The sequence below is a fragment of the Diceros bicornis genome, chromosome 12, assembly GCF_020826845.1.
Source record: "Diceros bicornis minor isolate mBicDic1 chromosome 12, mDicBic1.mat.cur, whole genome shotgun sequence".
NCBI classification, from domain to species: Eukaryota; Metazoa; Chordata; class Mammalia; order Perissodactyla; family Rhinocerotidae; genus Diceros; species Diceros bicornis.
The window spans coordinates 56,445,041-56,460,636 of NC_080751.1; the positions used below are offsets into that span (position 1 = coordinate 56,445,041).

The 15,596-nt window shown below is 37.7% G+C and overlaps 1 protein-coding gene across 3 annotated transcripts in view; it reads right to left on the reverse strand.

The window, feature by feature from the left end:
• Positions 1 to 233: 233 nt before the first annotated feature.
• The window catches only part of HADHB (hydroxyacyl-CoA dehydrogenase trifunctional multienzyme complex subunit beta), a 32,031-nt gene continuing 16,668 nt past the window's right edge, over positions 234 to 15,596 (reverse strand). For all 3 annotated transcript variants that reach the window (XM_058551627.1, XM_058551626.1, XM_058551628.1), the window contains exons 6-16: positions 13,194 to 13,293; positions 9,891 to 9,978; positions 8,585 to 8,772; positions 8,051 to 8,231; positions 7,353 to 7,474; positions 5,212 to 5,291; positions 5,079 to 5,126; positions 4,310 to 4,397; positions 3,859 to 3,933; positions 3,275 to 3,439; positions 234 to 790 (exon numbers count right to left, since the gene is read on the reverse strand). In XM_058551627.1, coding sequence (XP_058407610.1) covers positions 755 to 790; positions 3,275 to 3,439; positions 3,859 to 3,933; positions 4,310 to 4,397; positions 5,079 to 5,126; positions 5,212 to 5,291; positions 7,353 to 7,474; positions 8,051 to 8,231; positions 8,585 to 8,772; positions 9,891 to 9,978; positions 13,194 to 13,293 — 1,171 coding nt within the window. In that variant the 3' untranslated portion in view covers positions 234 to 754. The remainder of the gene's footprint in view (positions 791 to 3,274; positions 3,440 to 3,858; positions 3,934 to 4,309; positions 4,398 to 5,078; positions 5,127 to 5,211; positions 5,292 to 7,352; positions 7,475 to 8,050; positions 8,232 to 8,584; positions 8,773 to 9,890; positions 9,979 to 13,193; positions 13,294 to 15,596) is intronic.

Sequence of the window (15,596 nt, forward strand, 5' to 3'; positions counted from 1 at the left end):
GATCAAAATTTAAAAATTTCCTTACACTTCATTTAAATCCTGGCAAACAGAAGCATCTCCAAACAGTGAAATAAATTTACTTCAATCAAGCACTGGAAAAAAAAAGTGTTATTCTAAAGCAGGACCCTCTGTATGTTCCTGGCAGCCACAGGGTTGACTAAACTGGGTAGAAGTTACAGATGAGTGACCAAAGGCAAAATCTTCCCCTAAGCCAAGAGAACCACCTGTTACCTCTAATAACAAATAAGACACACAGCTCTCCAGTACTTCTCTACTTTATTAAGCTTAACCAAGACAATATTTATATATCCAAATATTCACTATAAGTTTTCAATGATGTTTCAATTCTGAATTATCTTTCCATAATTAAGTTAATTTAGGCACACTGGTTTGTATTTTATAGAAAACACTTATTGTTAGGTCACAAATAGGAATGAGCAGGATTTGCAAATGTTACAAAGATAATTCCAAATTGCAACTACTTATTTAGTCTTTAATGAAAATAGAGACAAAACAATTGCTTAAAAGTATCACTGTGTGAGATTCTGGTGACTAAGAAATCCCTGAAAGAGCAGTAAGCCATGATTACTGAAAAGCTCAGAACACTGGCAAGGCTTCATTGCAAACAGAAGGCCACAAATTTTGTTTTCCTAAGAGGAGCTAGGAACTACACATGTCATTTAGTAATGCATTGAAATGGCATTGCCTAGTGTGAGTGTTGCACAGAAACTCCAGGTCACCTCTTCCTGATCTGTTATTTTGGATAAGCTTCCACTATCATAGCATGGCCCTGTAAAGGGGAAAAAAAGTTCAATTAGAGCAATGAAAGACTACGAATCCAGTCAGCACGAAGATAGCAGAGAACAATGGGAAGAGAACAGGCTTTGGGGTTTGATCCTGGCACTAACATGCAAACGCTGTGTGATCCTGGGAAAGTTATAAGCCATTCTGAACCTCAGTTTCCTCTATAAAATGGGGCTCATGGTGCCTACTTCAGTGTTTTTGTGAGCATTAAATTAGATAGCATATAATACGTGTGTGTGTCTCTATGCACAGACACATTTATATACATACATGTATACATATATACATCAGTCTGTGTAGTAGTCTGATTCCTCATAGATGCTCCATAAATGGCTGCTATTAAAACAAGAGACCATAGGAGCATTTTTTTACCTGTACAAAAATAAACACGATATGGTGAATGCCAAAAAAGTAAATTTCTAGACGAGAAAACAGAGGCTTTGAAAGGTGAAGTAACTCATTCAAATCTACAAAGCTGTTAAGTAACAGGGCCAGGATTTGAAACCAGGTCTAGAGGATTCCAGAAAGCCTGGGATCTCCTTCACTACTCTACTCCAGTGAAGAAGATGATCAGAGAGCCCACAAAGTAAGAAGGCAGACAATCCTTTCTCCAGCACTAAGCACAGTGCTATGTATTAGTTAACTCTCTAGTTTAAACCTAGCATAGAAATGTATGATTTCATGAGGCTAAGTCCTATCTGATAATCCCAGTCATTCTATCTCTTGGACTGCCATCAGACCAGTTAATAACCTAACTAATCTGCCTGCTTCTAGGTTCAATTCAATCCCCACAAATATTTATTAAGCAACTATTATTTATAAAGCACCAAGGTGAACACTGTGTAGGTGCACAGTCTCTGTCCTCAATCTAGTGTACACTGTAGGGCAGAACAAATGGTTAAATACCTGGATAAAGGCAGAAGCAAACAAAAAAGAAAAGGATGGGAAGGTCTGACTGACTGGGGTTATCTGAGAAGGGCCCATAACAAGGCAGCTTCTTTAAAACGCATTGTTTTCACGTTCCAAAATCTTTTATATTGCTCTAGATCAGTGGTTCCCAACTGGGGGCAATTTTGCCCCCCACCCTCCTCAGAGGACAATTGTCTGGAAATATTTTTGGTTGTCCCAACTGTGCATGTAAGGGGGTGGGGGTGGGCGTGTTGTTACTGGTACCTCCTAGGTAGACACCATGCTCAACATCCTACAACACACAGCACAACTCCCCACAACAAAGAATTGTCTGGCCCAAAATGTTGATAGTGCCAAAGCTGAGAAAGCCCGCTCTACATCCACAATGCCGGATTCCTCCTCTGACCTAATCACGTTTGTATCACTCATTTGGCTCTTGAAGAAACATGCCAAGTTTAATCTAGTTTCTAAGATGCATCATTTCCTCTCTCCTCACTATATTGTAAACTTCTAGAAGAAAGGTACTGGCTATTATTCTTTGTTTATCCACAAAACCATCTAGTATTGTGTTCTTTATACTCTATGTGCTAGATAAAAAATTAGGGAACAAACATTCAAAACCAAAGGACATTAACCTATGTGGACTATGCAAAGTGCTGTCCTAACTGGCTACAGTTGAAGTTACACAGATTAAAAATTGCTTTTGATCATGAAGTCTAAAATGTTCCAAGCTATAAATAACTGATCCCTTGTTTCTTCAAAGTCTCTGAGGAAAAGCCATAAATAAAGGCTTTTGAACGTAAGATGTTTATGCTTTTACATATCTTATTTATTCATCTTGATCAACAACAGAAAATTTCTGTAATCTGGAGGAACACAAAACTGTTCTCATCAGGGTTAAAAAAAAAAAAAAAACAACAGATTACAGCCAGTCTTACTTTTGGATTTTATTACCAGAGTGAAACGCTATAGCAGGTAGGAAGTTGTGTCTGTAATGCAAGTGAGGCAGACAGGAAAAATCTAGAATAACACAATTTCCCCCAGCTAAACAGCAATAAGTTATCCAGAGATAAATTAATTCTCCAATTAAAGTATAGTACAGTTCTCCAGAAAGGTAGTGTTCTTCTTGGAGAGATTTTATAAATAAGGTCTCATGGTGACTAGATAAATAAAATTTTATTATTAAAGAAGAAAATATATCAAAAGATTAATAATGATAGTGTCTGGTAAGGGGATTATAGGTGATTCTAATTTTTTTCCTATGTACTTTTTGTATTTCCATAATGAGCATATATTACCTCTAAAAACAAAAACGTAAACATTATTTTAGGAAAAACAATAGCTTGGATTTAAATAGCATCTTCCTTCCAAAGTACTATCAGAATCAAAGTTGTACTCCTCTCCCCCTCAAAATGGGCTGCTTTATTTCTGGTTATCTGTCACCGGAAATATCACTCTAAGAATGTTTCAAACTAAACTAAATCAAACATTCTTGGATGAGCTTGCTTTGTTTCAAAGAAAATGACTTTCCGGAAGCTCCTGTGGACCTGCTATGACATACCTGCCCTCCAGCTGCACAGGCAGCCACTAAAGCATACTGGCCTCCTTCCTTCCGTAATCTGTTGGCAGCTGCCATGACCAACCGGCAGCCAGTGGCTCCAAACGGGTGTCCCAGGGACAGCGATCCACCCCAGGTGTTAAACTTCTCCAAAGGAGGCAATCCCACCTGGTCCCACAAAAACAGACACAAACATAAAGATGAGTTTCCTTAAGATAAGAAGCAGGCCAGGCTCTTAGTAACAGGGAGTAACAGGGACAGAGGGAAATAACTAACATAAGACACATCACAAATTATGTTAGTGCAAAAGAAAGAAATTCTAGATCAATTCTAAAAGCCAAGGGTCCATTTATTTTTCATCTAACATCATCTAATAGAAGAACAAAAGACAATCTAGAACTTTGCTTTTATTTCTTCTAAAGAATTTCCAGGAACTATTTTCAACTAAGAAATAAATATATTTAATGAAACACAAAATTCTTCATAAGAAGGAGAAGCTTTCCCCTCATATTTTTATTAGCAGGTAACTAAGCTCCAGATATTAAAATGCTTTGGAAATTCAAACATATTTTTAATCAGAAACTTACCTTGACTTTTCTACCCATGTAGTTTTGTGCAAACCAATCAGAATCCATGGCTTTAAAATTAGCCAAAATCTGACCCTAGAAGGGAAAACAATTCAACAAGGACCTTGTTATTAATGTCCCTTAAGGCTTTCTTTTAGGCAAGAGTTTGTCTGACTTTAAAGTTGAGCAAATCTTTAAATCAGTTTTCAGTGAAAATTTCCCAAAGAAACAATTTGGTACTTTTGATGGGCCTCTAGGAGATAGCCTCAAAAGGTACGTTTTTCATCAATGTACGTGTGGCCCTCAATTTCCTCCCCTTACGCCCCTTCCAGCAGAGCAGATCAGTACCTCAGACATAAAGCTCCACTCCTGTTTTACTCATATTATAAACTACGACTTGTTCTCTCCCACCAACATGGACCACATTTTTTTACGATTATAGTCCTTGATATGTGTCTTTAAAATGACTTACTGAGAAAGCTTCATGAAATTCAAAAGCATCAACATCATTCATTGTTAACCCTGCCTTTTCTAGAATTTTTGGAGTAGCATATGCTGGTCTGAAAAGAAAAAATAAGTAATATGTTAAAACTTGTATTTTTTAACCTAAGAGCCCTTCATATTCCCCACACTGAGTTTTATACAGGTATTAGAACGTCCTCCACTCATTCATTGATTCTGCTGTACAAATACTGACCAAGTGTTGGGGATACAACGGTGAACTGAACAGACATGGCTCTGCCCGTATGCAGTTTATATTTTAGGGTCAGAGAAGCAGATAAGAAGTAAACAGTCAAAGAGAACGACAAACTAATAATGTGAAGAGCGAGAAGAACACTGAGCTCAAAGGGCAAAGCACAGGGAGGGATAGTTTGAAGGACATAATGAAGGCCAGTGAGGGCAGAGCCTTATTGGGGGGACAGTCTAAACATGAGGAGGTTTTTCTAAAAGGCTGTTCTGAAGATCCTGTAGCAGAGTGTGTAGCAATATGAAACAATGCTTACGAGAGCTTACTGAAAAAAGAATACAATGTTGTATAGATAAGCAGAAATGTATAGGAAAAGGTGGAAAAGAATCTAAAACTATAAAATGATATACCAACACAAAGGATTATTATTTTAAAAAAATCCAACACACCAACCAATTACGAACTCAGGGCTTAACATACTTTAAAATCTGTGTAATAAATGTGGGTAATCAAATATTTTTGATTATAGTCCAAGGATATACACTGCACCTACCCAAGTAAAAGCTGATCTTTTGGATCTTGAGACACGTACACAAAATCCCTAGGTAAAAAATAAAAAAGTAGAGGGGTTAGCACCAGTAATTAAATAAAAAACCAGAGGCAATTTATTTGCACATTTACTTCACCTCAAATATGCCTTCGGCTTATAACCCATGGCCAGAGCTTTCTCCTCTGCCATAATCAGCACTGCAGACGCACCGTCGGTCTGAAACGTCAACCAGGACAATAATGTTAAATTCTTCAGCCAGTCTGGAGGTCTTCCAACAGCCACCTTCTACGGCCTGTTCCTAAATCTATCAACTAATTATACTTATACAGTGATTCTCTATAACAAAACCTTTTCATTTTATCCATGAAGTCACAATTCACACACACACACGGACTCATTTTTGGAGGATGAGGGTAGAAGAGCCTATTCAAAAAGTACCATAATTATCAAAATGGATGAAGAAAATAGGTAACTTTAGAAATATGTATTCACAGTAAACTTAAAACAAAAGTCTTCTGCTTTTGGTGCAGAATATGGGGAATTTTATGATTTAAAACAATTTCTTATTTACTTATTTATTTGTACATTTTCTGGACTGTTTCTCAGCTGCTTCCTGCCTGTGGCTTCTGGGTGATTTTCTTCTCCTTATAGACTCTATAACAAGCAAACCAATGGGAGAGAGAAACAGGCAGGCAGCTGAGAACATCAGAACCATGATCTTCTCTCTGGACACACCCCATGTGCTTTTTCCCAACTGACAATTGAGAAGTTGGGGGACAAAGTACCACTGAAAAAATCTCTTTATCATTACTTCAAAAGAAAGAGCTGCAAAAATTAAAAAAAAAATCCAAAATTCCAAAGAAAAGGAAACTATTCTGTAGAGTTTGCAAAATTAAAACAATTCTACTACACTTTTATAACTCAGTAACCCTGAAGAGACTATGTGGCCACCTCCAATAGGGCAGCCATAAAGTCTGGAAACATAGGTGACTATACATAATAAATGGTTTATGGACATTACTTTAATAATATGTTCAATGTGCCATTGTGCAAAACTGCAATGAATGTGGTGCATTAACACACTTCCAAAAATCCACATACCTGTGCTATGTTGCCTCTGATGATTTGTGTTTCTGGTTTTCAATGAATAAACCTGCACCTTTAGCACACCCCAGAAGTAATCAAAAGGGTTCAGATCTGGCAAGAGTGTAGCCCATGCCATATGACCCTATCATCCAATATGGTTTTTGAAATGATCATCTAACCAGTCCTTTACCACTTGGGCTTAATGGAGTGCTGTACCATCCTGTTGGAACCACTCCAAGCACCCTTCCCCTAGCCCAAAAGCAGGCATTAAATAGTCACTTACCAAGGTCAAATATGTCAAACATTTGTCTATGTTTCAGACTTTATGTCCGGGTAGGAGAGTTATATTGCAAAAGAAACAGTGAACAGATGGACTATATCCAGAAGACTACACCCAAGGTGGTAGGAGAAGGGAAACCACATCTTACAGGCAGAAGCAAAATCAATAGGGATGTTTAATTGAGGAGGAGCCAAAAAAAAAAACAAGGAAGGATATGAAGCTAGCTGCAGATAAGTAAAACAATAACAACAAAAAATGAGGGTAGATTTATTCCGTGATGCTTAGAGGAAAATAACGTGGGGGTCAGTATAAAGCACCCTTTCTAACAATCAGAGCTAGAAGAGGTGTCTTATCACTCTTTCTGCCTACTTTCCATGTCTTATACGACCTCCCAGATTCATATCCTCTGCTCCAGCCAAGCTTTTCCCCAAAGAGGCCCTTGCTCTCATACCTCCCTGATTTTGCATTTGCTCTTCTCTTTGCCCAGAATGTGTTCTACACACTTCCTGAATTGGCTTGTACTCATCCTTCAAAATTCGCTGCTCAAGTGCTATCTCCTCTGAGAAGCGTCTCTGACTCCCCCATCTATGTATCTTCTACAGCAACCTATGCTTACAGCCACCACAGCACTTTCTCTCTATATTACAATCATCTGTTCTTTTAACCTCCAATGCTTAGTGGCAATCAAAGTTTTTTGACGGGTTAAGTGCCTGAAGAGAATAGCTTTCTGTATGAGAATGGTGACTTCTAAGGCCTTAAAAACTATGATTCTATTTTAATATTATCTTTATAATGAATAACTATATTTTTAATTCTCTATTCATAATATAAACAAATCTATTTCACGCCTTTCTACTGAGAGTACACAACTATGAAAGTCACTAGTAAATACACAAAGCACACATAGTTACCAAGAAAGAGGAATTTGCAGCTGTCACTGTGCCATAGGGCTTAATGAATGCAGGTTTTAGTTTGGCCATCTGCTCCAGGGAGGAAGGACGAATGCCATTATCTTTGGTAACTGTATCTTTTCCTGTAAAAACATGAACTTTTTAACTCTGAGGAACTACAAGCATTATATATGTTCTCTAGAGAAATATGTTTTAAAAACTAACGAACAAATGAAAACCATACCTACTTGCTAAAAGAAAGGCTTTTATAGTTATCAAGATATTACCAAATTTTAAATTCAACTCTTAAGGTATTTGGGAAATCTAAATGTTATATCTAAATGATTTAACAAAAAAAAAGGACACCTTATTTTCTTAGGATATTCATTCACATTTAGCTGTTCTATACAGAAGTCATATGAATGAAGAATTTAAAAAATAGGCATGTACATAAGAACTAAAATATATCAGGAAGATCTAAAAGGAGACTCTTATAAAAACTTCTCTTTTGAAGTTCCTATTGTTCTCTTCCTATTGTTACAACATAAATTAAAACTTGAGTCCATGTTTAAGAATAAAGGCTGAGTATTTTGGAAACAGAACCAAAACATATTTACTGAAAAGTCATTTAGGGTTTTCGGAGTTTTAGGAGCAATTCAGAAGTCCCTAACAAATATCACGATGCATTCCCCTTTACAAAGTTGAGCAGACTGTTTTACCTGGTACTTTGAAGGGTATAACATCAGAAAGGAGTCCTTCATCCTGTGCCTTCTTGGCCAGGCTGTGCGAGCGCAGCGCGTACTCATCCTGTTCCGGTCGAGAAATAGCGAAGGCAGCGGCCAGTCGGTCTGCAGAGTGGCCCATAGTCTCATTGGTGGAGAACTCAGCCACTGCAGGGAGCTGGGAAAGGAGACATACGGGATCAGGTACCCTGTTAACAGGTGTTTCACCACACCTAGGGTTATGGGAAAGTTAACATCTACTAGCAATCAAGACCCAGACAAGGAAGCTCTTTGTGAGCAGGGCATCTCTAAAGAGGTGCAAATTCTAAATCCTAAAGAGGTTACAAATTCTCTAACCACTACCTTTTATTTTTCATCATGACCAAATCATTAACCCTTCCCATTGTGTAACTAACAGAATCTCCAACTATTAGAATATAACTGAACCCATGCTGTCTCACCTAATTCTAAATCTCTGCAGTGGGATGCTTTGGACACATAAGTCGTTATGAAAGAGTTCACAAGTCTTACCTCAGGTGATAGGAAATTCAATCTGAATTTAGAGATTAAGGATAGTCTCTGACCCAGGGTCTTGGCCTTATTGAGATCAAGCATCATTTTCCTCATTTTCCTTGAATGACGAATAGGGACGTCAGACATTAACTCTACACCACCTGCCACGACCACATCATACTGGCCAGAAGCAATCAAGCCAACACCTACAGGGTACAGGTCATATGAACATGAACATCTTCTGCAGAAATTAAGAGACCACTGATCATTTAAGCTTCTTGATTAAAAAGCTGTAAGATAGTTATCAGCTTTGTACAACATCTGCTGTTGTACAAAGATAATCTTTTTAAACGACTAAAACTACATTCAATACACTAGAGAAAAACAAGTTTCATTCAGGCCATAAGGACATCAACTTCTGGAAATATCCACCAGACCAACTCAAACAAATCATATTCTAAACCAGAACTTTTAGCATATTTTGTATGCTCCCAGCTTTAGTTTTCAGATTTTCTTTTTATTATAAAGTGAATTTTAATTTCTACTACAAGTCGAAGAAATTCTGGCTTTTGAGATGTAAGACATCCCCCTCCCTCTTTATGGTCCCTGGCAAGTAGTCTGTTCCTCTACCTGGGAGTGGTCACATGCTGGGTCGAGTGGAGAATGCCCCCAACACCGCCTCTGGCTTCATTCCCTGCCACCCATGGGGTAGGCTGCCCAACCTGGCCTTCATGTTACTAAGAGAGCATGTGATTACTGTATCTTTCAGGTTTCCTATCTTTTCACAGTAAGCACTGATGCTACAAAATGTCCCACAATTTTGCTAAAGTTTGTTAGAAGAATTTGTAACTAGTCATAAAAATGCCAAGGATGTGGGGAGAAAGTAGAGGAAAGAGTTGTACCATCTAAAGCAGTGATTTATCACTATGGTGATGGTAGAGAGAAGAGGGCCACAATCTTCCTGGGGAAGTATCATATTAGAATCACCCAGGTGTAAAACCTAGCAGGTTATAAACTACCCATGCCTCAGATTCAGAAGCCCCTTCCTAGAGACATACTCCTCCAGTTGATGATTCCCTGCTAGAGCCAGCCACATTACTGATGGAGAAACTACACGAATGGTTGTGTCTCTCAGGTATAGAGAGCAAGAAAAAGGTTGAGAACTACTGTCAAAATCAAAAATTTTAAATGTTACCTTATTTTTTTAAAAACACAAATTCAGAGATCCCTGCTAATCATTTACTTCTGTGAAAAGTACTTTTTTATGATCATATAAAAGACAAAGGGGAATGAACATGTACTTTCTACTTTTAAGTAGACATACCTGTGGTCATGGCTTGGTTGGCAGAGATGCAAGCCATGGTGACAGTGTGAGCAGGAGTCTTATCAGAGAAGCCAGCTCCAAGGGCGGCCTTCAGGAAATACAGTGAACGAAATGGTCACTTATAAAGAAATGCTACATGCAAATGATGCTTTGAGCACTACTTCACTATGCGGTAAATCAGGAAAGAGTTTGAGTTTAATACTCCACAGAGTAACGTTTAAAAGCCCATCCAGAAATGGTTTACTAATTTTTCATCTAGCCCTTCACTGACAAGCACTCTGCCAAATTCCTGGCACCCATTTTCTAGTGTGGTACACAGGGCTACATCCTCTTCTATCTCACCTAATTTCTTAGCAGTGCTTTTCTCAGAGCGTTCAAGGATATCAATATACAATTTGATTTTAACTTGTTTAAATTTTCAAAAAACCTACAGTAAATCTGTTAAATACAGCTGATGGAATGATGAACTATATCATAGGGTGAGAGCCTCATGATTTGTGTTCCTACAATTATTAAGCCTTAGTAGTAAAGCCAAAGTCATCAAACATGAAAACAATTTCTACAGAATTGACCACCCACAAACAGAGTTCCCACTTTACACTCTACTCTCACTGCCTCTCTCACTGGCTGTCTGATTCTTCAGACAGCACACTGTGGATCCAATGCAAAGTCAAATTGGAAAACTTGACAAATATGCAAGAGTTCAAGTCGATGAAAGAAACGTGGGAAAACTGCCCAAGCCACAAGTGAACCTCTGACAAATAAGGTTTAGATCAGTTAACAAATGGAAAACAGAAAACTGAACTGGTCAATGACACAATAGGTGTTTCAAAAGACAATAGTTTAAGAAAACTTGAGAAAAACGGAGGCCCTCCATTAATCTTGCAAAATGGCATCTATTATGATGGCACAGTAAAAGTCAAACACGAAACAAGGACAATTATTATTTTATTATTTACTGGGGAAATTATGCTGCCAAAAACCAATCAATGCCTGATTCCAGTTTTGTTTATGTGAAGAATTAATGGATAGGCGCAACAATAAAATACTACTTATTTTTATAGCATTAAAGTTTCACTTTAAAATTAAGCTCTCACCTCCACCCACAACCCTGCAACACCACCACTATTTACTATGACATTCTGATTCCCATTAGAGGAATTCATTTTTAGTGGCCTTTTTCTGAAATTATTTAATTAACCTTAGAATACAAGATCACCTGTAATTTGGTAAAAAAAAAAAAAAAGTTTCCAAAGTCGAGATTAAAGAGGTTCAATGTTTCTTAACTGATTTTTACCTTTATAGTTACACTACTTAGATAATCTATAGAAATATAAATGTGTTACAGAAGCATACATGTCTTATTCTGGTCTTTTCAGGCAGACCTGATACTGAGGGCCCAGCTGACTTTGCTGAAAACTACACCCTGGCAACTGCATGTCAGCCTCTCAATGTAAACCAATCCAAAAGGAAGAGAGAGGCAAGTCTTCAAGGGGCAGGGGAGGAGAGCTGCCCAGTGGGGCAACGTAAAGGGCACTCAGGTTGTAACGGCCTGATCTTCACGAGGTCCTTTCTAGCATGCGTTATACCCTTGGCGCCAGCTGACTCTCAAGACTGAAGGAGCTTTAAATAGAAGTAGTTGCTGGTGAACCTTGTCCACATGCTTCTATTTAAAGTTGAATAGCTCTCAAGGCAAGCTTAGGCTCTAGAGAGTATACTACGGGGAAAGGAGGAAGGTGCGTCTTAGTTAAGTTAGAGAGCAGGGAAACCTGCTGAGGCCTTTCAGTAAAATCCGGTTCATGGGAACTCAGCACCAGAGTTGATTTCATATTAGTTAGGATTAGCTAGGATTTCATATTAATATTATTAATAAAGACAACAGGTACTAAAGAAAATCTCTAGCTGGAAGTTATGTTAGCTTTTAGGTCACAATACAACTTTAGAGAGACATTCTTGTAACCTATCCCTGCAACTCAATCTTTCCCCACAGCCACTGCAAAAATTACCCAGTGTGCAGCACAACTGGTATTAGTACAGGGCAGGAAGAGGGAATCTACCTCATGTCAATCAATAGCCGAGATTTGCATGTGGATGTAAAATTTCCAGAAAAGAATTTAGGGAAAAACATGATGGCTTTAGTGTTAGACTACAATAGAAATACAGAGAAATTGAAACAGATTTAATATTTACTTTTTAAGTGCTCTTATAAGAGTCACTTTGTTTTTTTCAAAATGTAAAAGTTGAAAATGTATTGTGAATAGCTTGATGTACTCAAAACTGTCATATTCAATATATTTAGAAATGTGCAGGTCCAGAGAAAAACATAAAAACCAGGAGGGGTAAAAAACCTCTTCTTGTTCTTATTTCTTTCCTGCACCCCCTACCAATACGCAGTTGATTTTTGTGGGCTTCAGTAACGCTAGGCCTTCAGCAGTTTTAACTTTGACTGACTGGTAAAAAGTGCGGCAGAACAAATACTTTCAGTCCTGCTCATTTTCCCCTCTCTTGGCTGACAGTGATGGAAGTTATTGCCCTTACAACTATACTAAGCCCAATAAGATGGCAAGCACAGACTAGAAATAAAGAAAATGCTTAGCATGCTGAAATGTGCTTTGAAGCCAACTTTATCCAAATAATCACTTTCAAATTGAGACAAAGCCCAGAAGACATGTTTGGATTATTCACCAGGAAATGCCTGTAGGACGTGTCACAGAAGTTCCAAGGCCTGTCATTATCTCACCTACCCAATGAACACTACATGTAGCTATGCCAACTAGGGTAAAAGTAAACTCCTGGGAAACCGTTTAAACAGAAACTGCCCTATGTGTCATCTAGTCAACAGCAACAAATGAATAAGCAAGGCTACCTCCAACAAAAACCACACTATGAAATAAGTTCTTTGCAAAATGTTGAAATGTTAAGTTAATTAGAAGCCATGACATCTAACAATATTAAAAGTCACATCAGCCAAACGTTTTTTCTAATCTCTGTTTTCCTAACACAAGAGATAGACAAATAACAATTCCCAAACCAGCTGAAACAACTGATTTGATTTATAGTATAGTAAAAATATATACTATATGGTATGCTATACTAAGTATACAGTACCTCATTTGATTTATAGTATAATTCTTTTAAATATTCAATAATGTTCATTATTCAAGTTGTAAAATCACATTTTAAGTCAAACATAACTTTACTTAATGGATTTTAATAGCTTTTAAAGAGTAAATTCTGTTAGTTGAAATTCAAATTGATTCTCCTCTCAATGTCTTTAATCAATCTAAAGTTTGTTTTACTGACCTCTCTGGCCACATTGCTTGTTTTCACTTCCTGTATAACCGTGCCAAAGATGATATAATCAACGACGTCCTTTGGGACACTGGTCCGATGCAACAAACCCCTGCAAGCAGAAGTCCAAAGCAAAGAATCATTTCACACATCAAGGTAGTGCCATAGACAAGCACTTAAAACACTGCACTTCTTTAAAAAAGTTAACCTTGAATTTAAAAGAGCAGAGACTGTATTTTTTCCTTAATTTGAAAGCATGGGGCACCTTATCAAAGAAGAAATGAATGAAAGAGTTAAAAAGTCAACATTTGATGCTCATTTGGCAATGAGAAGTTAGATAGGAAGAATAAAAAATAATTTGGAATAGGATAAAACAGATAAGTATACATAGTAATGTTAGTTGGAACCAAAGTTTTCAGTTAAAAGAGAAAAGAGACAAATAACACTCCAGTAGGAATGAGCACACCTTGAACTCAGACTTGGTTTCTAAACGCCATTCCCCATTAAAGGAATCAGAGCTTCGCAAAAAATGACTGAGGGGGCCGGCCCGGTGGCACGTAGCGGTTAAGTTTGCGCACGCAACTTTGGCGGCCCGGTGTTCGCAGGTTTGGATCCCAGGCATGGACCGACTCACCGCTTGTCAAGCCATGCTGTGGTGGCGTCCCATATAAAGTAGAGGAAGACGAACACGGATGTTAGCCCAGGGCCAATCTTCCTCAGCAAAAAGAGGAGGATTGGCAACAGTTGCTAGCTCAAGGATAATCTTTTTCTTCAAAAAAAAAAATGACTGAGACCAGGTCTGAGGCATGGAAAGTACAAAGTGAAACTCACTGATCTTTTTTGTGCCAAAAATTAGAAAGCACTTAAAGACTAACGAAACCATATCAAAAACAGGAACCCGGTGTACACATTTGTCAAAACTCATCACACTATGGCCTTAAAATCTGTACATTTTATTGTATGCAAATTATACCTCAAAAAATAATATTATACTAAAAAAACAAAAAGGACACAAGAGCCAACTTGAAAGAGCTCCCACACATAAAATGTGAAATAATCTGAGCTTCAAAATGAATAACGAAAAAAATAATAATAACAATAAAAAATCGGCCCCGTGGCTTGGCGGTTAAGTGTGCGCGCTCCCCAACTGGCGGCCCAGGTTCGGATCCCGGGCGTGCACCGACGCACCACTTCTCCGGCCATGCTGAGGCCATGTCCCACATACAGCAACTAGAAGGATGTGCAACTATGACATACAACTATCTACTGGGGGGTTTTGGGGAAAAAGAAAGGAGGTGGATTGGCAATGGATGTTAGCTCAGAGCTGGTCTTCCTCAGCAAAAAGAGGATTAGCACGGATGTTAGCTCAGGGCTGATCTTCCTCACAAATAATAATAATAATAATAATGATAATAAAAAATCAAAACAAATAATGACTCAGCTGGGCTATAACACAATAAATAAATAAAAATCCATAAGTCTTCATCATTATTTTTAAAAAAGGAAAACTGATCTTTACAAAACAATCTCAGCCAATAAAAACAGGCGGAATAATAGAATTAGAACAATCACAAATTTTTAATCTCAAATATAACAACTGATTCATGCAAAAATTATCAGTGAATGCTAAAACCATTTGGTGAAAGATTGTAGGGAAACAAATTATTCACATGGTGCTAAGATATTACTTTACAGATTACTTAAAATTGCAAAGGGAAAAAATGTACCTTTATAATCAAAAGATCCGGCAGTCTGACCACTATGACCAAGTGGTTACATTTAGCATCACACATCATGTGTCTCTTGATATGATGCAATACCCATGTGCTTTACCCATGAAGCATTCTTACCAAAAAATGTTTCACTTCAATCTAATTAAGACTCTAGATCTAACTTCCAGTTTACAGGAAATTCATAGAGGAAAGTTAAATATTACCATGAGGAAACATCTAGAATGTGGGACATTCTATAGGACAGCTGGCTTGGACTTTTCAAAAAGTCATTGTCATGAGGGGGGTGGAGAGAGAAAGAAAATGTTTTACATTAAAAGAGACTAAAGAGACATATCCATTTGTAATACGAACTTTGATTGGGTCCTGGTTTAGAAAAAAACTATTAAAAGAAAAGACATTCTTGGAACAATTGAGGGAGATTTGACAAATGAACTGGATGTTAGAAGTTATCACAGAATCACTGTTACCATCTTAGCTATGCTAATGGTATCGTGGATAGCAGAGAAGGTCCTTATTCCTAGGAGATAAATGCTGAAGTATCTAGGGCTGAAGTAGCAAGATGTCTGCAGCTTACTGACAAACGCTCCAAACTATACAGATACAGCAAATGTGGCAAACTGGTAGCAATTATTAAATCTAGGTGGACGGTATTTAGGTGTTCATTGTATTATTCCTTCAATTT